The following is a 27,037-nucleotide window of genomic DNA, read 5'->3' on the forward strand; positions in this document are numbered from 1 at the left end:
TGTTGATCACGTTGAGAAATCACACCACATATATATAATGCAGCGGGCCGGATTCGGAATAGAAAGGATTAACAAGTGTCAAATCCGATGAAGTGATAAACTGAATTTGTTGATCACGTTGAGAAACCCTAATAGTACAACATTGTGATCTCTCTCTCTCATCACGAGTAGTGTTGAGCACGGGTCGTGACCGGCGATTTTTTGGTGGATTCAGATCAGAGGGTATAGAGATTGACTCTGGTTCAATTTGCGTCGTGAGGGAATCAAGTGGGTCGTGAGTTTGTTGATGAGTCGGTGGTTAAGGCCTGTTTTAATCCAATCCTAACCAGTTAAGTTTGTCTGCACCAAGTAATAGAAGAACAGCCCAACCTATCCAATTCAATCTTCACCCAACTAGTCCAAAATATGAATTTCAGCCTGTCTGCCACCCCCCACCCCCCAACGTGCCTAGGGTTTACATGCCCCTACTCCGTACGGTTGCCAAGATTTACTTAGTAATTTCGAGTACACAACCTACCTACCTACCTACCTACCTACCTACCAATCTATGACTCTGGCCATATGCTAGGCAGTGTCTCATCAGCCATATGTAAATAAAGGGTCACTGCATGTGCTTAAACGTGAAAGCATGCAGTTGTTTCAGTCAAAATATATTCCTCACATCAACTATTGGATATTAACCAACGGAGCTATATTTTTATGTATTAATATTACAAAGCCAGAGCTATCGGGAATCTTTCATCTCCAACCTCGGACCTTATATTACTCCGTAATTAGGTGCTGCATCCATGGTGATTGGTGAGGCCTAGGACCACTAGATGCTTTACCAGATGAGCACCCATAAAATATGCACCCTCGCCGGATCCATTCCCTAGGGATCCTGCAATCATGTATGTTTATCGTATATCGTGCGATCAGTTTTTGTTAGGTACTATTTACATTTGAATTTTAAATTTTAAATTTTAAATGATTTCTGACCGCACGATATACGATGAACGGACAAGATTGTGGGATCCCTAGGGAATGGATCCGGCGAGGATCCTGGTCCATAAAATATGTATACCCCTAACAAGTAGTATAGAACATATGACGCGTTATCTCAGTAACCGTTAATATTCTCGAAATCTAAACCCTAAATTAATTAAAAGATGGACTAGCTAGATATGTCTCGTATGAAGGTCCTTGTTTTTACATTGTTGGGACGCTGGCTTACAGTTACTTAACCTGCTTCCTTAAAGTTAACAAATCTACACACACACACCATACATTATATGCTAATGATCTAATATTAACATACTGCACAAATACATCCACCGGAGAATAAAGTTATATCAGAGATATAACCTAAGAGATACCGTTGATATATGAGAGACTCACTACTAATACTACTGAGATATTTTGTGCTAAAACACTATATCTAATAATATGTGGTCAAGTTGAAAATAATAGCGGTGATGTTGGTAATGTGGCATGCTAAACCTAAAAATTTATTAGCAATAGCTAAAAAGCAGACTGGGATAGCTTAAGGAAGAATATATATGTGTAATACAAATTGCCATCCATTTAATGTTATTGAGATCGATGCGAGAGTTCTGTCAATAGGTAGTAAAAAATGAAGAATGGCGCAAGGGTAAAATGAGATTAGTACTTCAAGCTCTATGAAGCTGTCATGTCTTTTTAAGTTAAGCTCCCCATAATTATAGTATAGGGTGGTCCACAACCCTAGCTATCTAGCTCTTAATTTCACTCTCACCAAATTGTCACTATATGTAATGATGATGGTCATCTATCTGGCCACATTTTTATATACTAAGTATTAATTTGTTTAAATACTTACTAATTAACGAAACCCAGCAAACCCTAACAGTGGTCCTCCATCATCTGAACATTTTATAGTATATAAATGTACGTAAGTATATATATACATACATTATACATATAGATGTATTATAGCTCCTAAATCGACAATTAGACGGTATCTTAATTTACAAAGTCTTCTGCAGCATCTTTTTACGCAATGCTTTCGGGTATTTACATCTGCATGTTACAGACATATAAATAAATAATAACCAACTTGAATATTTTTTTTCCAAGAACAATGAAGTTTTAAGTTTTAAGCGGGCTATAATTATGTTTGTGTTAACTTATATACTGGGTTACATATAAATATGTCATATATGCGGTTCATTACATTGCCAATGCATGCTTTCAAGAAAAGGACTGCAAAAAAGATTAGATAAAAAAAATTGAGTAAATTGTAGCAATTTCCCTCAACTAAAAATTCATTATTATTGGTCCTTAAATTTATCAAAATGTGTAGCTATAGTTTTTTTCGTCAATTCCGTCAGAATTCTGTCAAAATGATTTATGTTGGAAAGACTATTTCTACAATTGAGTTAAAGTTAAGAGACTATTTAGAGAAAATCATCATGATTAAGTAATTTGAAAACAAATTCTTGACAAAAGGTTTTTCACACTAATTGCAAATGCACGTTATATAGATTGATATGGATGGCCCTGCGAAAGATTTACTTTGCCCTTCATAGATCACATGTAATTGGTAAGGAAAATAATTGGGAGACTAAATTTGTAAACTAAATTTTGTAAACTAAATGAAATGAAAGTTGATAATTGGATTATGACTTAAGAGTTGATAAAGTTCATTTATATTGGTGACACATCATTTATATTTAATTCGGTTTAGTTTAGTTTGGTTCGGTTTTTCAAACTTTTGAAACCGAAGCAAACTAATAACTTTCGATTTTGTTCGGTTTCTTCAAGTTCAATTTGGGTTTTGTCAATTTTGACCCGTGACCAATTCTTTTTTTTTTTTTTGGTTTTTTAAGCCCACCCCTACCAAAGCAGAGAAAGACAAAATTGTCAAAGTAAAAGAAGAGTGTACATTTTTTTCTTTTTTTCCGAAGTCAAGGTAAATGATGAAAGTATGATATTATCAGTTCAATTTCTAACCAGCCAATTTGCAGCAATACTAGTAGTTTACTACTGAAATCGTCTTAAAGTAAGAAAAACAATAACAAGACCTCAACTTCTTTTTCGTTTGTTTCTAGGAGCGAATTATAGACCACACAACGTGAAATTCCTACACTTCGATTCTTTTTTATATGTATAGATACTTTTTTATTTGTAGTTGGTCCCTATTAATATATCTTATGACTTATTGTCTTACTCTCATAACCACCGCAATTAGGGCATCAAATGACAAAAAGTAGTTGAAGTTACATTTTTATTTTTACATTATAGCTGACGTTTCAAAACATTATAATTTAAGTGAAGAAGAGAGCACATTCCTCTAGCCAACTTGATTAGTTCGCATCTCCTTCTATAGAAGTCAACCTTGGGATAGTACATGTCAATTTCAGAATATAATTGAAATAATTACCATATATTTATATAGAAGTCAGCCTTCTTTGGATTGGATCCATGTCAATTTAACAATATAATCGAAATAATTATTCATATATTTATAACTAGCTAGGATTAATTAATATATGGCATGCATCTGTGGTGGTACCACCAAGTTGCATGAGCATTTGTTCACACCTTTAATTGTTCTATATAATACCACACCTACTGATCTTAGTCGTCACAAATCAAATCTACTTGCCTCTATAAGCTTCTAATATATATATGGCAGAAGGGGGCAAAGGAACGTTGCAGGTTTCAGCTGTTTCCATGAATCTCAACGGAGATCGTGAAAATAGTGCGATACCGATCACAACTTCGTTGCCTATGAACGGTGGAAAAGGCACTTACAGTTACTTCAACAACTCCTGCAGCCAGGTATAATCATATGTATTTACGTTTTTTTTTTTAAATATATATAATGCATATCACGGATGCATGAAACCCTAGATACGTCAGGCATGACGTGGACTTTACCAATATTATTATAATCATGTGCTTGCTAGACATACATTCTCCTACGCACATAGTCTAAGAAAATTTTAATCACCTAGATTTTAATCTAATAGCAGATTACAACAATTTTCTTAGGTCATGTAGTCAACGAGAACAGGCTCTATATACATGCATGATAGTTTTTATATCAAGCTTCAGTTTGTGTTTTCATTTGTTGCTGGCAGAACCAACATAGGGGTACTGGTTGCAAATGACCCCAAAAATTTCAAATAGATTCTAACCAAAAACAGTTTTTCTCCTCCAATGGTTTTAGCTTAACATTTTAGCACAAAATGATTAAAAAAATGATATTAGCCTTTTTTTCATAATATTTAAAAAAATAATAATTTATGTAGATTATTCTAATTTACTTTTATGAACATTTTAACCTAAATTTTTTTAAATCCGACAACACTAAACCTACCTCATTCTTACACATATGCACCACATGAAAGAACATGAAAAACCACACTACCTACCTGATTCTTAAACACAAATACATACGTGGGTACAAAGAAAAAAAGAAAGAATTGTTTGACGAAAGTGGATTTTATGTGGATGTTTGAACAAATACATATATAGGTATTTATAGAGTTTCTAGAGGAATTTTGATTAATTTTTTTTAATTGTTTTAGCCGTTGGATTTAATTTTACGTAAGATCTTGTTTTTACCCTTATATTTGCTCATATTCGATCTCAACCGTAAGATTTAATGTACTAATAAATTTGATTTTTTTAAAAAGATTGAATCTGAGCCAACGGTCCAACCTCGTGGATTGTCCCATAAAAAAATAGTCGTTGATATTTCCACAAGCGACCGACAATGTCAACATTTGGGTTTCAGCCAGTAACATTGCCTCATTTTTCTAGGTTAATTTTGGCCCAAAAATAAATTTTAACCCAAAACTTTTTATAGCCCAATGATTGGAGAAGCTTTGGGTGAGTTTAGAACATAAATTTTAAGTTTTAATACAACCATTACCATTGAGGTTGGTCTACTGCCTAAGGCAACAAAATAGGGAGACCTTGAATGAATATTTTTTTTTAATTTAAACATATCAAAACTACAACCTTTCCATAATTGGGAAAGCTTTTTCAGTCGTCAATATTGTGACGAATCTACATTGTATTGAAAATTAGTAGTTGAATAATAGCTTGGTTGTATACAATTAAAAATACATTTGATTCTAATGAATATGTATTGTGATCCGATGTTTGTAAACTATTAGAACGAAGGTATGCTCATTTTTTTTTTTTGGATAAATGATATTATCTATATAAGGGGTGAGGGAGTGGTTAAGCTTTACAATAAGCTAGCAATAATGTTGTTCAAATTCATTTTTGGCGAGAATTGAACCTAAGACCTATTACTTATAAATAAAAAGAAATACAAATAGATTATAGCACTAAATGTCAAGTAAGATCAATTTTTTAAAGTTCTTGTTTATGATCCCATAGTTGCGAATTCCTGGCTCCGCCTCAAACCGTATGACGCCCATATATTTGCTACCTACAAGCCTAGCTAGCTAACTACATGCCCTACGATCTTGCCCTTTTTTTTTCCTTAAATTCATACCAGAGAATAAAAGGCTAAAGAGAAGACTTCTGTATTTGGAGAGAGAGATACTTAATTTCTTTTTTTTTTTTCTTATATTTTTAAAATTTTAACAATGTATAATAGTTCCATCCAACTGCATATCGGGTTCTCCATTAACATTTTAATATGGGCTTTAAATTTAACAAGTCGAAATTGATTTATTTCCAATAAAGTTTGGATTCACCTCCACTACCCACATATTGGTTTATTAAAATGCTGGACGGACAAATACAAAACCTTTGATTTTGTATTTTTTTTTAGTTAAGAGAATTGTTATTAGCATTTTTAAAATCTTAATTTGCACTCTAAACTTTATATAATTAAAAAGAAAATACATTTGTGAAGAGTACTGTAGAGTGAAATTTTTGGAATGTTAATAGCAATTCCCTTAAATAATACTATTTTAGATACGAGCTTAACCAAGTTTGTTATAGAGCAGTATGCTCCCCTTTTGAAATATATTTAACTTATTCTCTTTGTAATATAGATGAATTTTGTAATAGGTTAATAGAACCATTAATTTTGCAGAGACAGTGCACTGAGGATGAGAAGAGAAAATTCATTGAGGAAATTGAGCAGAAGCTTGATATGAAAAAACTCTTCTCCCTTTCAAACACCATTCGTCTTGCGGACTTGGGATGTGCCACTGGACCAAACACTTTCATGATAATTCAAGACATACTAGAAGCCATGCAACGCAAACACCAATCCCAATTATCCCAATCATGTTTCAACGATGTTCAACATTCTGATGATCATCAAATGCCTGAATTTCAAGTCTTCTTTAACGACCAAGAGTCGAATGACTTCAACACCCTCTTCACCTCTCTCCCACAAGACAGGCAATACTTTGCAGCTGGCGTGCCCGGTTCTTTCCATCACCGTTTGTTTCCCGAGTCATCTATCCACTTTGTGCATACCTCATTATGTCTCCACTGGATCTCTAAGTCGCCGGAAGTATTGCAAAACAAGGCCTCTCCGACATGGAACAGGGGCAGGATTCACTACACAAGTGCACCGGATGAAGTAGTTGAGGCTTATGCGTCCCAGTTTGCGGAGGACATGGAGAATTTTTTGAATGCTAGGGCCAAAGAGCTTGTGCCTGGAGGAATGATGGTAATGATCTTGGTTGGAATTCCCAAAGGGACGCCTTATTCAGAAATTCCAATGGGTATGATGTGCAATTGTTTATCGTCTAGCCTCATGGATATGGCAAAAGAGGTAATATTGATAACTCATTATAAGCTCCTATAATTTACATTAAAATTTATTAATAATCAACTTTGAGGTGTGTTAGGATATCACATAATGGACAAAAACAATGAAAGTAGAATTTCACATATTGGGGTTCTAATAGCGAAGAGAGGCCAATAAGTGTTTTCACCTGGAAATATAAGTGTATAGAACTTTTTCAATGAAACTGCATTAAACAGGCAATAAAGCACGTTTATAGTGTCGGTTTATTGTATGTTTAATTAGTGTTCTCTAATAAAAAGTTTTATTTTTTATTGAAGCAAAACCATATTTTTTTACTTCTTTTTCCCCCTCAAAGAGGAGATATTTTAGAGTATAAAACAATTGTTGTAATAAAATAGATTTGATAAAAAAGAAGTTAATAGATAGATCACCAGAAAAGAACAACTGCCTAACTTAACTGAAAATATATATGGTGCCATTTCTTTTCCTTCAACAGGGAATAATTGAAGAAAGTGAAGTGGATTCCTTCAACTTGCCATTTTATGCAGCCTCTCTAGAGGAGATGGAGGGGATATTAGAGAAAAACGGGTGTTTTAAGATAGAGAGAATGGAGTCGACAAACCCAGCAGCATATCTGAAAGGTGGTCCAGTTGACATACCAGCTTGGGTGACGAATGTGAGGGCTGCAATGGAGGGAATGTTTGCCAAACACTTTGGAAGTGAGGTTATGGAAGAAATGTTTGGAAGATTGACCGATAAACTTGTAGACATTGCCGACCTCATAAACTCACGATGCGAAGTCAAAAGTCAGTTGCTTGCTGTTCTCAAGCGTAAATGACTCTGACTGAAACTGGAAAGTAATGTTACTAGCTTCATGTTATTGAAGAAAATAAATATAAGCAAAAGGAGAGATGAATTTGGAATTCATCATCAACTGGGAGTCTGGGACTCATGCTTTTGTGTACGTGTGTGACGTTAATATTCAGAAGCGTAAAATCCACTTTTGAGTGCTAGAAACAAGAAACCAAAGATAATGTATGAAGATAATTAATAAAAGTCTTTTTATATTAGCACCCCACAAAATTTTGAATGCACTCCACATTAAAATTTAAGGAAAACTAACGAAAAGTAAAAAAAAAAAAACTTCTCCTTTAACGAAAAGCCCTTTTTAAAGGTATAGTGAATAGTGCTAGTTAAAGGTAAAAATTTGGTTTTTCGTTAAAAGTGAACTGTACCGGGAGAGTTTTGTTAAAACTCCCCAAAATTTAATATTAAATAACTTATTTATCCTACTATGCACAATTTTTACGTTAGTAGGTTTAAAAAAAAATATTTATACACTCCAAATTACTTTTATATCTTCTTCAATTATCAAAATCCTTCCGACCCTCCATTGTTGAACAAAACTCTAACCAATGAAACTACAAACATGTTGATTGAGAAAAATTATTTTTGACGAATGAAACACGAAATCGATGTTTCGGAAGTTTCACATGAGGTAAGACTTCATATTATTTATTGTTTTAGTGATTTTGATGACATCGATAATTATTTAATCTTACTTTTGATGCGTTATACAACCTTCTATGTTCATATTCATCTTTTAGGGATCACAGAGATTACATGAAGAATTAAACACTTACAATTACCACCAAATATTAAAAACAGACGACATGGGTTTAAATGGTGGAATTGAAAACAACCCACATATGCTTTAAATCCCATGCGGCATCTTTTGTCAAAATTTTAGTTGGCATTTTTTGTCCAAACTAAAATCTTTATAAGATTTAAGAAATGTGAGGTGTATAGAAAATATAAGGTGTATATTAAGAATGTGGGGTGTGAGGGTATTATGGGGAAGTATGTGGGGGGGGTGTATTAAGATAATTTTTAATTAAAAAAAACAAATATGGGATGTATTAAATATGTAAGATTTATGTAATAATTTATGGGATGTTAATATAATAAGCGTTAATAAAAATATCGAAATCGTAACTCAAAGCATACGAAATGCTCGTTATATAAATTGATATGGACGGCCCTGCAAAAGATTTGCCCTACATATATGGATTACATGTAATTTGTTTAAGTAAATGATTTGTTGATCATTTGCATCTAGGAGAATAATAAAACTGGTTTTATTCATTTTTCCGAATTCCTTGTCAATTAAAATAAAAGATCGAACACTTTGCAGTTGATGAGAAAAGTTGGGCTTTTTCAAACGTGCAGGAAGGACATGCGAGGAAGAGAAGGATAAATTAAAAAAGCCAAAGGAGGAGAAGAGTGCTTTTTTCTTTTATACAAGTCGAGGTAAAAAGCTAATCAAAGTGGAGAAAATTATATACCACAACGTGAAATCCGTACGCTTTGATTCTTATTTATACGTAATATAGATACAGTTTTTAACTAATAGTTGGTTCTTATTTATATTTTTATGGCCGAGCATCTTATTTTAAATTTATTTAAATTATAGAGAATGAGATCCGAATTTACATGCAGATCAAAAAAAGATTACAATGCTCTAACTAAATTGATTAGCACACATCTCCTTCTTTAATAGTCATCCTTCTTTGGATTCATGCATGTCAATTTCACATATAATTGAAATAATTATCGTATGTTTATAACTAGCTAGGATATAAGACATGCATCTGTGGTGGTAGCACCACGTTTCATGCGCGCGCATTTGTTCACGCCTTTAATTGTTCTCTATAAGTCCACACCTACTGATCTTAGTTAGTCTTCAGAAGTCAAATTTACTTGCCTCTGTAAGCTTCTAATTAGATATATGGCAGAAGGGGGCCAAGGAACGTCGCAGGTTTCAGCTGTTTCCGTGAATCTCAACGGAGATCGTGAAAATAGTGCAAAACCGGTCACGGTTTCGCTGCCTATGAACGGTGGAAAAGGAAATTACAGCTACTCCAGGAACTCCTACCACCAGGTATATATAGTATATACCTATGTATGTAATATGCCAATGTATTTATTTGGTACATAGATGCATATATATCACGGATGCATGAAATCCTAGCTATGTCATCCATGAGGGGATGACTTTTTTATTTATTTTTTGTTTGAGGTGAAAGGGTAGCGAATCAGTACATATTTTATCCAGTGCTGGATGGACAAATTGATTGTTCCCAACTATTCCAGATAATTAACTAGTTATTAGAACAAAACAATTTTGTCCTTGGATTCATACACAATCACATTAAAAATTGTAATTAAGTAATCAAATTAGCTTAATTGAACCAATAATTTTTGCAGAAACTATCTGCTGGACTTGAGAAGGGAAAAATCATCGAGGAAATTGAGCAGAAGCTTGATATGAAAAAGCTCTCCTCCTCTTCAAACACCATTCATGTTGCGGACTTGGGATGTTCCACCGGACCAAACACTTTCATGATAATTCATGATATACTAGAAGCCATGTAACGCAAATACAAATCCCAATTATCCCAACCATGTCCCCATGATGATCAAATCCCAGAATTTCAAGTCTTCTTTAACGACCTAGAGTCGAATGACTTCAACACCCTCTTCACCACTCTTCCACAAGACATGCAATACTTTGCAGCCGGCGTGCCCGGTTCTTTCCATCTCCGGTTGTTTCCCGACTCGTCTATTCACTTTGTACATTCTTCATTATGTCTCCACCGGATCTCCAAGTCGCCGGAATTATTGCAAAACAAGGCCTCTCCGGCCTGGAACAAGGGCAGGATTCACTACACAAGTGCACCGGATGAAGTAGTTGAGGTTTATGCGTCGCAGTTTGCCGAGGACATGGCGAATTTTCTGAATGCTAGGGCCAAAGAGCTTGTGCCTAAGGGAATGATGGTAATGATCTTGACTGCAACACCCAAAGGGATGCCTTATTCAGAACTTCCAACGGGTATGTGGTACGATTCTTTATCGTCCGTCCTCATGGATATGGCGAAAGAGGTATATAACTCATTACTTATTACCAGGGCCGACACTGAGTATTGAGGGGCCTGGGCAAAACTTAGATGGAGGTCTTTCATTTTTTTTAATGTTATATTTTTTTATTATTATTTTTTTTCAATTTTTTCATATATAAAACTAAAATATTATAAGTTACTACAACAAAAAAAAATTGTTTGATCAGCTAGGTGTTTTTCCTTACCTTCAAAGGTCCTGAGTTCGATACACGTTGAATGCCTTTTTGTTATCTCCTTTTTACAAATTTGCAAAAGCTTAAAATATAACAAAACAATATCATTGGGATTCAAACCCAAATTTGCAAAAGCTTAAAATATAACAAAACAATATCACTGGAATTCAAACCCAGCACATGGGCAATAAGAAAGAACCGCTTGTGCTAGAACCACATATAATATTATCTTTTGCATCTAATCTATTTTATATGCATTTGAATACATGTAATGAAAATTTAGGGGCCCTCCCGAATCGGGGGCCCTGTACGGTGGCACCTGTTCAACACCCTCAGGGCCGGCTCTGCTTATTACCTCCTATAGTTTCCATTGAAAGTTACCAATAATTAATTTTGATATGTGTGTTAAGAACATAATTAATGGAAAAAAATAGTACAATTTCACATAGAGAAGTGATTTATGCACATCTTTTTTTTTTTGCACAAATTAATTGAAAAGGAACGAAAATAAAATGACAACGAAACACGTTTACTGTCATTTATTATTTGTTTATTAATTTTTAATGAAATATTTATATTTTTTATTGATACAAAATCATATATTTTCCCCTTTTTTTTCTTTCTCAAAGAAGAGTGTGTTTTAAAATATATATAAAACAAGTGTTTGACCACAAACTTCATCAAATAGCTTTCATATAAGAAAAACATATACTATATAGTTAAAAGAAACATCACTAGAAAACAACAATTGCATAAATTAATTAATGTTGGGAATATGATGCATTTCGTTTCCTTCCATATGTAGGGAATAATTGAAGAGAGTAAAGTGGATTCCTTCAACTTGCCATATTATGCAGCCTCTGTAGAGGAGATGGAGGAGATAGTGGAGAAAAACGGGTGTTTCAGGATCGAAAGAATGGAGTCGTCAAACCAATCAGCATGGATGAAGGGTCCAGTTGACATTCCAGTTTGGGTGAGGCATATGAGAGCTGCAATGGAGGGAATGCCATTTTGGAAGTGGGGTTATGGATGAAATGTTCGGAAGATTGATCAATAAACTTGTAGACATTTCCGACCTCATAAACTCAAGATGCGGCGAGAAAACTCAGTTGCTTGCTCTTCTCAAGCGTATATGACTCGCTAAAACTAGAAATTCATGTTACTAGCTTCGTTTTATTCAAGAAATTAAATTATCCCAGAAGAGTGGTTTGTAGTCTATATTTTAAATTTTCTTCAGACACACGTCAGGAATAACATTAAAAAGGTAATGGTTAGTGCTTGCCATATTCAATGGGGAGCAATAGCACAATTTAAATTTCAATGCATTGCCAACGAAAGCACAAATCAACCAAATTAGCACATTCAAACATAGTAATAACATATACAAAATAGCTAAGATCAGAATAAGTGAGCTCAGAATAAGGGCAATCGGTTAGCAATTGTGAGCTTTCAAACCAACTTTCAAGTGTCAGAAACAAGAAACCGATGATCAATCTACTATACAACAAGCTGATGTCCTCAAAAGTTTTACCATCAGCATAAATAATTTAACTTTGATTTCATCTTTGTTGAGAGGTTACCCCATCATCAAGAAACAAATATCAAATATTTCAACTTTCTCAACTCAAATGCAACCCACTCCGGAATTGGCGTTCTAGAGATGACATGTGTAGAGACCTTCTCATACTTGCCTTATCTTTTTTGATGACGACGAGCTTGTCATAAACGCACCACGGAAGGCTGATGAAATGGTCACGATTCAGCCCCTCATTGTATGTGCCAAAATAATCAGGATGATATGTGACATGGTACCAAGCTGAAGCTTTTGCGTATACATCATCAGCTCTGGAATCTAGACCTGTTCCCTTCTCATTGAACCATGCCCGAGCTTCCTTCCTCAACGATCTCACAGCCATGTTTATAGAATCTGCATCCCTCCTCTTAGTGAAAGATTTTGACATTCTCATAACACTCCCACTAAGTATTTCAGCCTCTGTCTTGATCCCATAATAGTCCATCAGATTTCCCAACTTGTAATCATAATTGCCTTTGTAATAGATAGCATCTTCAATGTAATCCTCAAAGCCATCAACTTCCATGTCAGGGTCGTATGACTGCTTTGCCACTTGACGAGTGAAGGATCTGATAGAGCTGTCATGAGGCGCAATGTCTTTCACCTCTTGAAATAGCGCTCCGATCACATTGCATGATTGATAGGTGGGCTTGTCATGTTTTTCCATGAAATCTGGAAATTCCTTGACATATAGATGTGCAGGTATTACAGCTGGTACACCAGTTTTTGGAAAGTCGACGGCAATTGAAAACAGCTTTGCAAGCTCTTTACATGGTTCGCTCATTGCTTTTAAAGGATCTTTGTCTGCAAAAACAGTGTGGGCATTGGCAATTATGCCCAAGCTATCGTTGATCATGTAGTTCACAAAATATTCCTCAACTTCCTGGACAAAGAAAAAATGAAAACAAGTATAAAGGAGACAAGAACGGGAAAGTGAATTAAATTTGAATCGCTGAAGTGCAAAGACATCAGGAGATGCATGAAGATTCAAGCCATTAGTCCAATGTTTTGAAGGATTTGTGGAGGGAGTATCATTTACTAACCAATGTGATGTTGTATAGCCATTAAAAGATTCCAGTATTCATTACCTCCATTGTGACGTCATGATCCAATTCCATACTTGGTGCTGGGGTATAATCCATAGGTTGGATTTGTCTCCGAGGAATCAATTCTTGGTCCCAACAGACAAAGTAGATATCTCCATCGAGATCACTTCCTGAACATTCATTTGGATGAGGCCTACCATTGTAAATAAGTTGTCAATCATTAAGCCATGTTTAAGCATAAGTTTTTCTATCGATCATGCAGTGTAAGTAAGGAACTTAAGAAATTATAATAAATAGCATCCACAGAGTAAGTCCAGCAAATTTCGAAACAAATAGCATCTACGAAGTAAGGAACTTAAGTTGTCAACCAAAGGCTTAACAATATGTGATTTATCTCATGCTGAATGATATCCACAACAGGTTGCATTAGATGACTGAAGTACACAATGGTTATAAGCATGTTAACTGGAAGATATAACACTAATGAATTTAATCGAAGTATGTGGTCATGATTTCTGCTAATCTTTGCAAACCAATAAAGACATTGGATATTTGTGAACTAAATTTAAGAGTCAAGACCTCGTGATTCAATGTTGTAGAAGAACAAAAATATGTTTCTTACCTTGATCCTTTTTGTGGAAAAACTACACAATCCACCATATGGTGCAACTCCGGCACATTCACAGCCTTTAAAACACGTACATCACCAGGGTGTAAACAAGGGTTCTTTGCAACAACTACCTTTCCTTCAATATGGTTTGAGGCACTTCCAGGATGTCTGTTACCAGATAATTGCACAAACACCTCTCCATATTCCAATGTTCCGGTTTCATCTAGACATCCCATCATTGCTCGTCCATCTGGAATAAAGATTCTTGTTTTCAGCCGCAAATCTAGCAACTTTGATGCCCGAAATGTTTGCAGCATCATTGAAAGGAATGGTTCAACATCAGGTTTATAACCACATGTGAGCAATTCCTTCAGGATGTTAGTAGTCTCTCCTGGAGACATCAAATCCAAAGCGTCCTGTGCTTTTAGTGGGTCAGTCAATATAGCATTCAGTTGTTGTACAGCTGCCCTTTGTTTTTTCATGAAAACAAGATCTGGAACCTCAAGGGTAGATAAAAGAGTTATCAACTGGCGGTTCAGAAAACAAGGCTGATACTTGCTACATGCTAATACATCCAACTTTGTGTTTTCTGATTCATACTTGGACATACTCTTCCTTAATGATAATTTCATTGATGAAGTTGGATCAATGGCCACCACACCTTTGTAACCACCATATCGAATCTGAAAGGCAGATGGAGTAAACCCTTTATAGCCACATTTTAAGGCCACTTTCTTAGCAAAATCAGCAGATATTTTCCCAATCCCATCAGAGAAGACATATTTATCATGGACAATGTCGGGAATAACTTCAATTTCATGTTTGGCCACAGTCAAAGTTTCAGTGGACGAACCAAAAGATTGACCCAATCTAGCAGCGTACTTTGCCACATTTTTTATATGACAAAAATCTCCCATCCACTCTCTTATATCATCAGCTGTAAGTCCCCACCTTGAAGCAAACATCCACATAGAATTCTCCCGCAATTGGCTCGACGAGAATGCAAGAAATTCATATTTCTTTTCACCAATTACTATGCCATTTCTGAGAATAGAAAGAATCCTCATGTAGAATTTGGTTTTCCTATCCTGATTTGTAGTGGACTTACGAGGAGACAAATCTGCCGAATAAATTTTTGCAAGCTCCTCTCCAACAAATGAAACACGAATGAAGTTATCAGTATCCATTGGGTAATTGCGTAGTACACGATTTGAGATATTGACTTCAGGACCACAATAATGTATTTGACATGATGTGATCTGGACTCTACGAACATACACCAACCCAGAATCTAAGGATATTACTGGTGATTTTGGAGTTTTCTTCAATCTGCGGTACTTCATATACTGCTCCTCAAGCCACATTGAAGGTTCATAACAGCTATCTCTTAAATTGTATAATTTATCTAGAGCATACTCTATGCATGCAAGGTCTCTTTTGCGTGCATCAACCAACTCAAAAAAATTATCACCAAGTTTTGGCCCAGGAAGCCACCCTTGCTGAACCAGGGAGTTTACCTTAAACAAGATATCATATGGAACACCAACACATTCAGGAGGGCAAACCATGGCTCCCAGATCCGAGCAAGAAAAAGGGGGACATAACTCCGTGACAAGGTCCCTTACAATGCCTTTGTACCCGGGAAAGTTTTCTCCAAAATCTGGAAGTTGGAGACCATAAGGAAGCTCCAAGCATAATACAGAAGACTGCCCAATAGCGTACGATGGAGTGAAATCAGTTGTTCGGATCCATTGGTCATCAGGGGTTTCCCTGCAATAGTTCTGAAAAGGGTCTTCATATGCTTGTCCTGAAGAGTCTGCTTCTTTCTCGAAAATCCGAGGCGCTCCCAATAACTAATAATAGGAGGTAAATTCAGTAAGAATCTTTGCTTCAAAGACGAGAAGATATAACATTTTTTCCAATTATAGTACTCCGCATGAGATGTTTCAAATACACGGCAAAAAAGATAAAGGACCAAACATGCTTTGACAACAAACCTCAGTTTCTTTAGACCTTAAACATACAAAGATTGCATACATTGATTAGCAAATTCAACATGTAGATGATACAAAGTTATCCAATCTTAAACATAAAAGGATTAGATGAATGACAAGAAATATTGGAACAAGAAAATCATTTTGATACCAACATTAACTGAAAGAAAACAGGTACCTGAAACAGAAGTTTCTTAGCAGTGTGACCACGTGGACTATACAACTCAGTCTGCCAAATGTTCTCGTAGGAAAGTTCAAGCTTATATTCCACCTCATCATATTTCAGAAGACAAATTAATTTCTGTATTCTAATCCCAAAGTCCACTGAAACATTGTCCGAACACCAAAAATAAGATAGCTCTTCTTTTCCGGTCTTGCAACCAAAATACAATCCTAGATTTTGCAGACTGTGCAAAGCGGTTCTTGGCTTTGGTACAATATCATGATCCATCTTCCGGGACTTCAGATAGCTTCTCTCATACCACAGGTTTCCAGTGTCGGCCAAGGAATTAATAAACTCAGCATCATTGGCGGTTTCAAACTGAATAATAGCATAATATCTCCTTGAATTGTTGGCTGGTCTGTATCTCATAGCATAAACAGATCCTTTTCCAGTTTTTCTCTCCAGCCATTCAAAAACAGCTTCTGCAGATGCACCAGAAGGGAATCCAAACAACTGTATCGTCTTACCCATCTTATCATGTGAATTTCTTCACTGCATTTATGCTGCCAAATTATTGCAGGCTTAGAAATACACAAGAGTGGAATGCACTAGTAGAGTCATGGAACTTCAGAAACCAATAACCATAAAGTCTTTATGAATCCAAGAACAGCTCAAGGAAAAAAAAAAGAAATATCAAAAGGTATAACGCAACTGAAATTATTGAGCTACGGTAATTACGAGCAACAAACAAACTAGATAAAAAGTAAACACATGATTTTTGCTTCAAGTGATAATAAGCCGCCCTTGGGAGCAAGGGATGGCGGGGTAACGGGTTAGGATTATGATACGTCCAGGGTTCAATTCCTAGCCAAAAACAAGAACAAAATGATAATTTTACCCAACAAAGCTAGAAATTAAAACAACCCCAAAAGAAAAAAAACAGACCCTTTTGTTATGCACTTCACTTGCAGTTCAGACTTGAGAGATCAAGAGACATGCTTGATAACCATACACACAAAAAGTAGAGATTTTTCATTGAACTAAAGTAAACACAAATTACCCAACACAACCAAAGAAGTTACCGATCCTAAATTTATTAAAAAAAATTCGAAATATTGTTCCAGTGATGCAGGAAGAGTGAAGGACACAGATAAAGAAACCTTAGCTGCACAAAAGCTTCATCAAACAAGAATTACAGCAACAACAAATCCAATAATTTGATGCCTCATGACAGAGAAGACAATAAAAAAGCAAAAATTGCTGAGAAAATTAACTCACATTGTTTCATTGATGCAGGAAACGAACAGATCAAAGAGTGAAACAGAAGAGAGAAGAAAAGCTAGAGAGACCGAACAGGAGAGAAAATTACCTTAAAGAAAACAGCAACTAGCAAGGATACACACACAGATGCTGTTCGTTGTCAATCCCTAGTCACTCTCGCCCTCCCCGACCACTGCCGGTATCAGCGAAAATAAATGTTTTTTTTTTCTTTAAGTGGACAAATCAGTATATTTATTATTTTTCTGGCTAATATCCTTGAAACAAAAATCTAATGATCCAGGCAACTGATGTGGTCATGCCTAGCATTGTAGGACTCAATGTAGGTCTTTCTGCTACTTTGGTTTTCAGAAAAAGGAAAATAAGATTTTCTCCCCTTCTATTCTCATTCATTTTCCTTCCCTCTTCTCATACATTATTTTTTATCTTATTATCTCTATAACAAAATCAATATAAGATATTGACGTGACTTAATCATAACTGTTCAAATAGAAGGGGAGGGAAAGGGAGAGAGATTATAAGGGGAGAGAATCCTCCTCGTTTCAAAAGTGGTCTTAGATTGTCATTTAGTACTACAGTTTAGTATTATTTTTTTTTACTTGTAAGTAAGAGGTTTTAGGTTCAATACTTGTCAAATACGAATTTAAATCATAATATTACTAGTCTATTATAAGATTAAAACTACTTTCTCTCTCTGAATATACATAATATTATTTGATAAAAAAATAACTTTAAATTTATAATACTACGATTTAATAATATTTTCTCATAATAAAAACTGAGTACATAAATTAAATAAAAAGCAAACCTTATGTTAAAATCCGGACAAAAACAATAAGACGGGGGCCCAAAAATATTATCGGTTCAAAATTTCAAGGAATTTAATTGAACAATCACTTTCAAGAAAATTTGCAAATTTTTTTTACGGAAAGAAGGGTAATTGGGGACCCGCAAAAGTGAGGGATTGACTTTAAGTCCTCACAGAAACTGATAACATGCTTGGGAAGGAATTGGAACGACATGCCGGCATTTTTGTTAAATATTGGTATTAAAAAAAAAAAATTCATTTAAAGTGCTTTTAGTTGTTTTAAAAATATTTTCAAATAAGTCTTAAAAATTGCTATAAATGTTTCACCTAAAGAAGAAGTTTGCTAAGAAAACAACAAAAACAAAGAGCGTGCATAACCTAGATGTAGACTAAATTGATTACGTATCTGAACTATTACACGTGGAAAATATTTAACACATATTTATCTTCGTACTAAATATTGTTGAAAAATGTAATCCCACACCTAAAACTTGACAGAACAATTCCTAATTACACCGAAGTCTTTTGTGAGAAAATCCACCATATGCAGGTTGTGAAATTGAGACAGAGTTGTGGTGGTGCTCGTATCGCACCGGCGTGACCTAGAGTTACAAACAGGAGGAGAGTAGCTCAGTTTGCGTGTGTGAGGAAAATTGGATATGGACGTCGTCACAAGACCAGCAGCATGCGAGGGCTTCTTGTGTTGGCCAGAGATAGAAAACTTGAGTGTCCGGTTGAAGAGAGTGACAAGACCAGCGAAGAGCCTAACAGCATACTCAGCAATCTCGTCGGACTTGTATTCTGCAAATGCGTAACCTTTAGGTCTGTCGGTTTCTTTGTCCCGAGGAATGTGCAGGTTGACCACCCTCCCTGCCTGAATTAATATATCGTAGACAGCTTTTTCGCTCACTCACTCCTCCAAATTACCTATATAAACGCAGCACCTAGATTTTGACTCGGCGGTGGTGGACATGGTGGTGGAACCCTAGATAGCTCGAAACTAACGACGTATTGTACAAAAACTAACGCCCCTTCTGCTTCGTTAGTTTGAAGAGACTATCTGATGGTTGTAGTAATAGGAGGTGGTGCGTCCTTTGCTTTATATTGTGATCGCCGATTCCGACTTGGAGTCGGGTTCCTTGTTGTAAAAGGAATGAAACGTTTCTTCTCCTTCCTCCTCCGGGAATTAGGACAAGAGAAGAAACCTCTTTAGTAATTATCAAATTTTACTTTTACTTTCACTAACACTAGTAAAATACTATTTTTAGTTGAGAGTTAATTTTACTTCTATCGCTCAATTTTAGTCATTTTTCAAAAAAGCCAAGACTCATAAGTGCACTTTAGCCTCTTTTTTATCAACGTTATGTGATTTATCAGAACTAAGAATAAAACTCAATACGTGTTGCATGAGACATAGGGTCTAAAATTCGTTTACAATTACCAATTTGGTCCCGAGGTAAGGAATAACCAGTTATATGCGGTCAATACACCTAAAACCACACATGTAACCCAAGTCAATTCACAAGGTTTTTTAAAGTTGATGGTGAGATACACGCAAAATACATGCAGGATCATCATTAGGACCATCATACTTGCCGACCATCGATGAACTGATCGGATTAACCAACCAAAATTAACTTCAGTCATAACATATTGAACAAAAGCAAAGACCTCTGTAACGGTCGGACGATAATAAAAAGTTATAGCAAACTCAGTAACTACTTGTACTAAAAAAACAAATAAGTGTAATTACCCTTAGACAATAAAATATGTTGACATGAGGAGGAACATATTTACTAGTTATACCATCGGCAATTACCTGAATCTCAAGACGTTTTCAAACCAATTATAGATTTTATTGAGATAAGTAAATCAAGGAAGCACCCCCACCCCGGGAGAACCATATATGAAAATTACAGAAACATCCAAATACTAGTTTTGTCGTCTTGTGCCTACTATTTTCTTTTTGGGCGTATAGTGAAGTGATAGATTGGACTCCATAAAGTGACATCGAAGACGACGGATACCGAACTTCCCAAGCAAGGACTTCCAAGGAGCAATTCAGTGTGCACCTCCCTACTAGACTAGCAGTATCCAATCCAAGAAGTTGCATCGAACTCTTCGTTGAAATGAGTTAAATTTACGTTTCACTTAGAGATAAAAAATTATATTTACTAAATTGTCTGTTAATCTTAAAAACTATATGCAAATGACCTATATTTATTATTATTTCGAGAGTAGAACAAATTCGACTCATCACTATACAGGCATGCATATAGCGTTTACAGGATTGTAAATATCGAAATGTAGATGAAAATTAGAAATGCCAATTACAGTGTAATTACAATCATCAGAAGTTAATTAAAATAAACCGAGGCAAATGACGAAGGAACTAGCACCCTTGACAGTCATACTTAAATATAACAAACTTAAACAAAACATAACAACATATTCATAAGGCAAAACACACTACTACCTAAGACCCCTCTTTCAATTTCCCGCCAAACACATGATTCCGACATTGTCAAGTGTACCGCTACGATAACACATAGGTAAGGAATTCCTCGTTCTTATTTGTGCCTCTTGATCTGGAGGATCTTGTCGAAAACACACCACGGAAAGCTGAGGAAATGATCCCTTTCCATTCCCTTGTTGCAGCGACCCCAGTAACCAGGATGATACGTAACATGGTACCAAGCTGATGCTTTCGCTGCACATACATCATCGGTATCAGTGCTGGAATCCGACTGCGTCGCACTGAACCAGGTCCTAGCTTCCTTTATCAGTGACCTTACGGCGAAATTAATTGACTCCACGTCCTTTTTGAAAAATTTCGACGCTGAAGTGATGTTCCCACTTAGTATATCTGCTTCAGTTTTGATGCCGTAGTAATCCATCAAATTTCCCAGCTTGTAGTCGTACTCCCTTTTGTAGTTGATGGCATCATCGATGTAATCTTCGAATCCATCTACCTCCATGTCGGGATCATAGCACTTCGAAGCCACTTCCGCGGTGAAGGATTTAATTGAGCTTGAATGCGAATGTGATGTAAGCTCAACATTCTTCACCTGCCGGAAAAGCTTCCCAATCACACGCCTGGACTTGTACATAGGTTTGTCAACCTTTTCCATGAAATCTGGGTATTGTTTGGCACGTAGCCAGCGCGGCACTTCCACTACCATGCCGGTTTTTGGAGAGTCAACAGCATAGGAACCGAGCTTGGCGAGCTTAATACATCGATGACTCATGGCCTTGTTTGAATCTCTGTCTGCGAAGGCAACATGTGCATTTGAAATGATCCCTAAAGTGTCATTCACTATGTAGTTTGTAAACGACTCTGCAACCTCCTGTAACAAACACAACAGAACACCAAACGCTGAATGAAAAAGGCAGAATCGCGATTCATCTAATGAATATCGTTTCCTATAAAAAAGGCCGAAACAGAATATGTTTTGAAGTCTGATAAGCTGCACTGTACTTGATAAATTGAGTAATACCTCCATTGTAACTTCATGATCCAATTCAATAGTTCGTGCTGGGGTATGAATCATCGGTTCAATTGTCCGACGTGGAATTAGATCAGAGTCCCAACTAACAAAGTAAGGATCTCCATCTAAATCTCCTCCCGCGCATTCATCAGGATGAGGTCTAGTTCAACAAAAAAGAATAGGCAACAAATTATTGTCGAACAAAGGAACACTGATATGCAGACGCAATCAGAAACAAAAAAAATTTATTTCATATACTACAAGATTTGAGAAAGTTACATACCTCTTTCCTTTTTGCGGAAAAACTACACAATCCACCATGTGGTGCAATGCGGGCACGTCCACAGCTGTAAGAACGCGAACATCTCCCGGGTGTAAACAGGGGTTTCTAGCAACTACAACTTTCCCCACCGCAGTAAAATTGTCTTCGCTTGTAGTAGTGCTGCCAGCGCCACTTGAGATCGCAGAGGGAGAGCATCGCACAAACACCTGACCATATTTCAATGTTTTGGTTTCATCTAGACATCCCAACAACAATCTTCCCTTTGGAACAAATATCCTTGTTTTGGTTCGCAATTCCACAAGCTTAGATGCACAGAATGCTTGCAGCATCAATGACAGAAATGGCTCCGCATCTGGCTTGTAACCACTCAAAAGCATTTCCTTCAAAACGTCTGTGGCCTCCCCTTGAAATATCGTTTCAAGTGCTTCCAGTGCTCTTAAAGGGTCAGTTAGAACACCTTGCAGTTTCTTCAAATCCTGGTTTTGCTTTTTCTGAAAAACATAATCCGGGACTCCGAGCGTGGACAAAAGGGTGATCAGTTGACGATTGAGGAAACAAGGCTGGTTCCTGCTCCACTGGAGAACATCTAGCGCTGTGTTTTCGGATTGGTACTTGCACATGCTCTCTCTCAAAGCCAAGTTCTTTGACAATGTCGGATCAACTGCCACGACGCCTTTATAGCCACCTCTACGAATTTGAAACACTGATGGAGTAGAACCGATCCCACACTTTCTTGCCACCTTTTCGGCAAATTCAGCAGATATCTTCCCAATTCCATCGGAGAAACAATATTTGACTCGGCCTCTTCTGATTTCTACATCAGGAATGAGTTCAATTTCATCCTTGCCGACACTAAAAGTCTCCCGGGAAGAGCTGAAAGCCTGGCCCAACCTAGCACCATACTTTGCCACATTTCTGGTGTTGCTGAAGTCCCCCATCCAGTTTCTGATGTCTTGTGCGGTGAGCTGACTTCTTGACGCAAACATCCACACCGAATGCTCGTGTAATTGACTTGATGAGAAGGCAAGGAACTCAAACTTCTTGTCACCAATGACTATTCCATTTGTTAGAGTAAAAAGTATCCTTTCATAAACTCTAGTTCTCCTTTCCTCATCTGCAGAAGTGTGACAATTTGTGCGCGGGCACAAATCTTTCCGAAGCAACTTACCCAAGTCCTCATCCACGAAGGAGACACGAAGAAAATTATCAATATCTTGAGGGTAATTTCGTAGAACACGGTTGGAAAGATTTACCTCAGGACCACAGAAATATACTTTAGATGGTGTGACTTGAACCCTGTGCACATACACCATCCCATCATCTAAAGAAATAGCAGGCGACTCTGGAATTCTCTTGTAGGCCATGTACTCTCTGTATTGATCACAAAGCCAACTCACGGGATCATAGCAGCGCGCTTTCAAGCAGAACAGTTTGTCCAGGGCACACTCTATGTGTTCAATTCTTATTGTGCTTGGATCAACGAGCCTATAAAACATAGCATCAAGAGCTTGCCCTGGAACACATCCATGCTGAACCAAGGAATTTATCTTGAACAGGATTTTGTATGGCAAGTTAATGCCCACTGGCGGACCAACAATTGGTACAAGATCTGAATTACGGGAGAAGGCATTACCCATCTCCAGAGCAAAGCGTCCTTCATTTTCTTGGTAATGAAGAAAACTATCGCGTAAATTTGGAAGCACAGAATCATATGGAAGTTCCAAACATACGGCAGAAGATTGGCCAATGCAGCAAGATGGAGTGAAGTCAACTTCACGCACCCAGTTTCGGTCAGAAACTTGCTTCAAAATCCGAGGGGCACCAAGTAACTAGCAAGAGAAAGAAGAAACGAAAACAAAATATTAGGCAATTTTCCCAAATGCCACATATAACATAGAAAATTCTGCCATCTTTAAGGACTATATCATTTTGTTTCAACATTTAACAGTCAAATTCTTCGTGCTGAAGCAATGAAGTATGAGATCAGATGTAATGCTATTATGCAGGAGGCACTAGTACATAAGTCAAAATGATGATCGGCTAAGTTTTGTTCTTGTTCGATGTACGAAAATGGTTGAATTAAGCATTTAAACTAACTAGCTTATGAACTATGATCAATAGCTAAATCATGTAGTGAATCACAGATCACAAGTCACAACTATACGCTTATAAGTTTACAATGAAGAAGCAAAGCGAGAAAATTTTGTCAGACAAACCTGGATTAGAAGAAACTTTCGAAGCTGGCCATGCGGACAATGCAGCTCAATCTTGCTAATACTTTCAGCGGAGATCTCAAGCTTGTATTCATCCGAATCATAACAGAATAACAAGAACATATTCTTAAATTCCGTCCAGAAACTCACTTGAACTTCCGATGTTGTCCACAGCACAGAAAAGCGTTCCTCGGAAACCAGGCATCCGAAGTGCAGCTTTAGAAGCTCAATGGAGTGTTCAGGCTTCCATTTTCTCGCTTTCAGATAAGAGTCCTCGTCATACCAAAGGAGCCGCGCTTCAGCTAATGGGATTATTATATCAGCAGATTCTGCATGGGTGAACTCAACTATGGCAGACGCTCTTGATTTTCTGTCTTTCGGGGGAAAAACCTTTACATCAGAAACAGATCCTTGTCCAGTGTATTCCTCCAGAAACGCTGCCACTTCTTCCGGAGACTCGACGGAGGAAAATCCATACAACTGAATTGTCATAAGACTCATGTTGAATTGATTAGCGTTGATAGAAACTATGCTGTTTCAGACCACAAACTGAAGTTAGTAACCATAAACTTATTGCAATATATCTCTGCATAAAATACTTGAAATCGAACAACATGATCAGTAATGCGTCAAATGAGAAGAGTAACAATATTCAGACACACAAAAGTACGCACTTACTGATACACTCTCACGATCGATAGAGCACCCAATGTCAGTTCTCTGTGTCTAAATAACCTTGAATTTGAAATGAAGGCACTGATATTATTACCAACAACTGAAGCTCTGTAAGAAGCAAAGCTCATGAAGTCGATATATATACTGATAGGAAAGTGAAAAGCATAGAAGTGACTTTGAATAACTTGTCATGGCAGTTGAAGTTGGGAAAAGAAAAGAAAAGGAAGGAGAGGAAGAAAAACTTGCCATGGCAGTTATCTTTTTTTCTCTTTTCCTTTTTGGTCAAGGCGTCAACGATCCCCTCTTTCGCAGCAATAGCAGGTATCAAACTGTATCGTGGAGGGTGAATGAAACTCGACGTTTTGAGTGTAAGGGTTAATCACAATTATATAGTTTTTTACTCACAATTTATTTAGTTTTTTACTCGCAATTTATTTTACATCGACCATTACTTGTACTTTTATTTAGTACGTACATGGTTAATGAATGCGTACATGCAAAAAGAATATACAAAAAATGGGTATATCAAACCTACCTACTCGTCGACCCAAAAAAAAAAAAAAAAAAAAAACCTACCTACTTGTATTTTAAATATTTTTAAAATTTTGTAGTTAGAAAAATGATTTAGACAGATATTTCATTTTCAAGTCATTTAAGTTGAGCAAATTAAAAGAAAAAAAAATTAGAATGAAAAAAAATGTGCAAAAAATAAAAAAGTGTGTCATCGTTAAATAAATTTGAGAACCTTCTGTGAAGTTTACCTTGAGGACTTTTATTTATGTTGACCAATCATGAGGACTTGGCCCTTTGGAGAAGCTTTGGCTAAGAATCTTCTAAAATCTCACATGAGGGGTACTTTGCTCCCTTGCTAAACAAGGTTTGGACTAGAGAGAATATAACTCGCTGACTTGGCCCTTTGGAGAAGCTTTGGCTAAGAATCTTCTAGAATCTCACATGGGGGGTACTTTGCTCCCTTGCTAAACAAGGTTTGGACTAGAGAGAAACATACTCAAGTGAGTCTGTTAATTCAAATTTCGTCGCAAACTAAATTACATAGGCTTGCATATCAAAAAATTAATTGAATATGGACAAATTTGTTATTTCAATTTTTGTCACGGCCTAAATTACATTGGCCGCAGATCAAAAACAGTATTTTTGTCCTTTTGTCGCCTCGATCTAAATTAGAAAGATCGATTACGGACAGAAGTGTTACTGCTCGGCTTGGAATAGCCGTAGACAATAAAAAAGATTGATAATTGAATTTGCCAAAGGTAGTATATCAACTTACAATATCAATCAAGAAAAATAAACAAAGACTTTCGGCGAAGCCTTTGAAACTTCCGGTGGAGCTTCGAGTGGGTACTCCCCAGTGGAACAGCGGACAAACCACCACACAGGCTTTTTCCTTGTTCTATTGCGATGATCAAACTCAAGAGAACTCGTCGGTGGAATTTGTGCAGAAAGTCGTCGAAACAAACTCGCCGGTGCAATTGATGTAGAAGGTTTAGGGTTAGTGATAAAACAGCTAGGGCTGAGTTTTTGAGATGAGAAACGTTATGCGATTCTCTAAAAAATGTAACTCTTCATAAACTATATGTCGCTTTATGTTTTTTTGCACTATGTTTTATAATGTTGGCAAGAAAATTAATGTTAGAGTTGTTGGTATACCATGGGTCCAGCCCATGATGAAAGACATTAAAGGATCAGCCCATCATAAAGGATGGATGCTAGAAAATTCTAGCATCTTATCAAATGCCAAGGAACTAGAAAAATTTGGTTCAAATATGCATGTCGGTGGAGTGCATGCATAAGCTAGAAAGTTCTATCTTGTAGTACCGACATTCCTAACAAGTGGTATCAGAGCCCGGTTGGCTCATACTACGAGATGGAAGGAAGTGGCACTATGATCAAACTCACTAACTCCAACTGGGTAACATGGAAGCCAAGGATGGAGGACATTCTCTATTGCAAGGATCTGCATGAGCCAATTGAAGGAGATGCCGCTAAATCCAAGAGCATGTCCGATGTCGAGTGAAAGAAGATGAATCGCAAGACTATTAGC

The 27,037-nt window shown here is 36.5% G+C and overlaps 3 protein-coding genes and 1 pseudogene across 4 annotated transcripts; 2 read left to right on the forward strand and 2 right to left on the reverse strand.

Moving 5' to 3' along the window:
• Window positions 1–3,648: 3,648 nt before the first annotated feature.
• Window positions 3,649–7,550, forward strand: LOC126606638 (loganic acid O-methyltransferase-like). The gene is made up of 3 exons (XM_050274019.1): window positions 3,649–3,801; window positions 6,044–6,736; window positions 7,209–7,550. Exons 1-3 carry the CDS (start codon window positions 3,649–3,651, stop codon window positions 7,548–7,550), a joined length of 1,188 nt encoding a protein of 395 aa, XP_050129976.1.
• A 1,950-nt stretch (window positions 7,551–9,500) lies between these two features.
• Window positions 9,501–11,980, forward strand: LOC126607742 (loganic acid O-methyltransferase-like; annotated as a pseudogene).
• Window positions 11,981–12,252: 272 nt separating this feature from the next.
• On the reverse strand, window positions 12,253–18,554 carry LOC126608235 (probable RNA-dependent RNA polymerase 1). 2 transcript variants are annotated; one of them, XM_050276086.1, is made up of 5 exons: window positions 17,600–18,554; window positions 16,246–16,793; window positions 14,086–15,926; window positions 13,506–13,656; window positions 12,253–13,300 (listed from the first exon to the last, which is right to left on the reverse strand). In XM_050276086.1, exons 2-5 carry the CDS (start codon window positions 16,759–16,761, stop codon window positions 12,464–12,466), a joined length of 3,345 nt encoding a protein of 1,114 aa, XP_050132043.1. In that variant the 5' UTR covers window positions 16,762–16,793; window positions 17,600–18,554; the 3' UTR covers window positions 12,253–12,463. The 2 variants fall into 2 exon arrangements, with proteins under 2 accessions (XP_050132043.1, XP_050132044.1); XM_050276087.1 differs by having other exon boundaries at window positions 17,509–17,611.
• Window positions 18,555–20,613: 2,059 nt separating this feature from the next.
• Window positions 20,614–25,173, reverse strand: LOC126608565 (probable RNA-dependent RNA polymerase 1). The gene is made up of 5 exons (XM_050276514.1): window positions 24,979–25,173; window positions 24,304–24,832; window positions 22,088–23,916; window positions 21,814–21,964; window positions 20,614–21,663 (listed from the first exon to the last, which is right to left on the reverse strand). The coding sequence occupies exons 1-5, from the start codon at window positions 25,101–25,103 to the stop codon at window positions 20,887–20,889; spliced, it is 3,411 nt and encodes a 1,136-aa protein (XP_050132471.1). The 5' UTR covers window positions 25,104–25,173; the 3' UTR covers window positions 20,614–20,886.
• Between the last annotated feature and the right edge of the window lie 1,864 nt (window positions 25,174–27,037).

Source organism: Malus sylvestris, chromosome 16, assembly GCF_916048215.2.
Source record: "Malus sylvestris chromosome 16, drMalSylv7.2, whole genome shotgun sequence".
In the NCBI taxonomy this organism is placed as follows: domain Eukaryota; kingdom Viridiplantae; phylum Streptophyta; class Magnoliopsida; order Rosales; family Rosaceae; genus Malus; species Malus sylvestris.

What these genes read in the sequence shown, in the direction of transcription:
- LOC126606638 (XM_050274019.1), top strand. Translation starts at nt 3,649, where the DNA reads ATGGCAGAAGGGGGCAAAGGAACGTTGCAGGTTTCAGCTGTTTCCATG. An exon ending in TCAACAACTCCTGCAGCCAG is followed by an intron (nt 3,802 to 6,043) that starts GTATAATCATAT and finishes TTAATTTTGCAG; the next exon opens with AGACAGTGCACTGAGGATGA. An exon ending in TCATGGATATGGCAAAAGAG is followed by an intron (nt 6,737 to 7,208) that starts GTAATATTGATA and finishes TTCCTTCAACAG; the next exon opens with GGAATAATTGAAGAAAGTGA.
- LOC126608235 (XM_050276086.1), bottom strand. Translation starts at nt 16,761, where the DNA reads ATGGGTAAGACGATACAGTTGTTTGGATTCCCTTCTGGTGCATCTGCA. An exon ending in CTAAGAAACTTCTGTTTCAG is followed by an intron (nt 15,927 to 16,245) that starts GTACCTGTTTTC and finishes TCCTATTATTAG; the next exon opens with TTATTGGGAGCGCCTCGGAT. An exon ending in ATCATGACGTCACAATGGAG is followed by an intron (nt 13,301 to 13,505) that starts GTAATGAATACT and finishes TTCTTTGTCCAG; the next exon opens with GAAGTTGAGGAATATTTTGT.
- LOC126608565 (XM_050276514.1), bottom strand. Translation starts at nt 25,103, where the DNA reads ATGAGCTTTGCTTCTTACAGAGCTTCAGTTGTTGGTAATAATATCAGT. An exon ending in GAAAGTTTCTTCTAATCCAG is followed by an intron (nt 23,917 to 24,303) that starts GTTTGTCTGACA and finishes TTCTCTTGCTAG; the next exon opens with TTACTTGGTGCCCCTCGGAT. An exon ending in ATCATGAAGTTACAATGGAG is followed by an intron (nt 21,664 to 21,813) that starts GTATTACTCAAT and finishes TGTTTGTTACAG; the next exon opens with GAGGTTGCAGAGTCGTTTAC.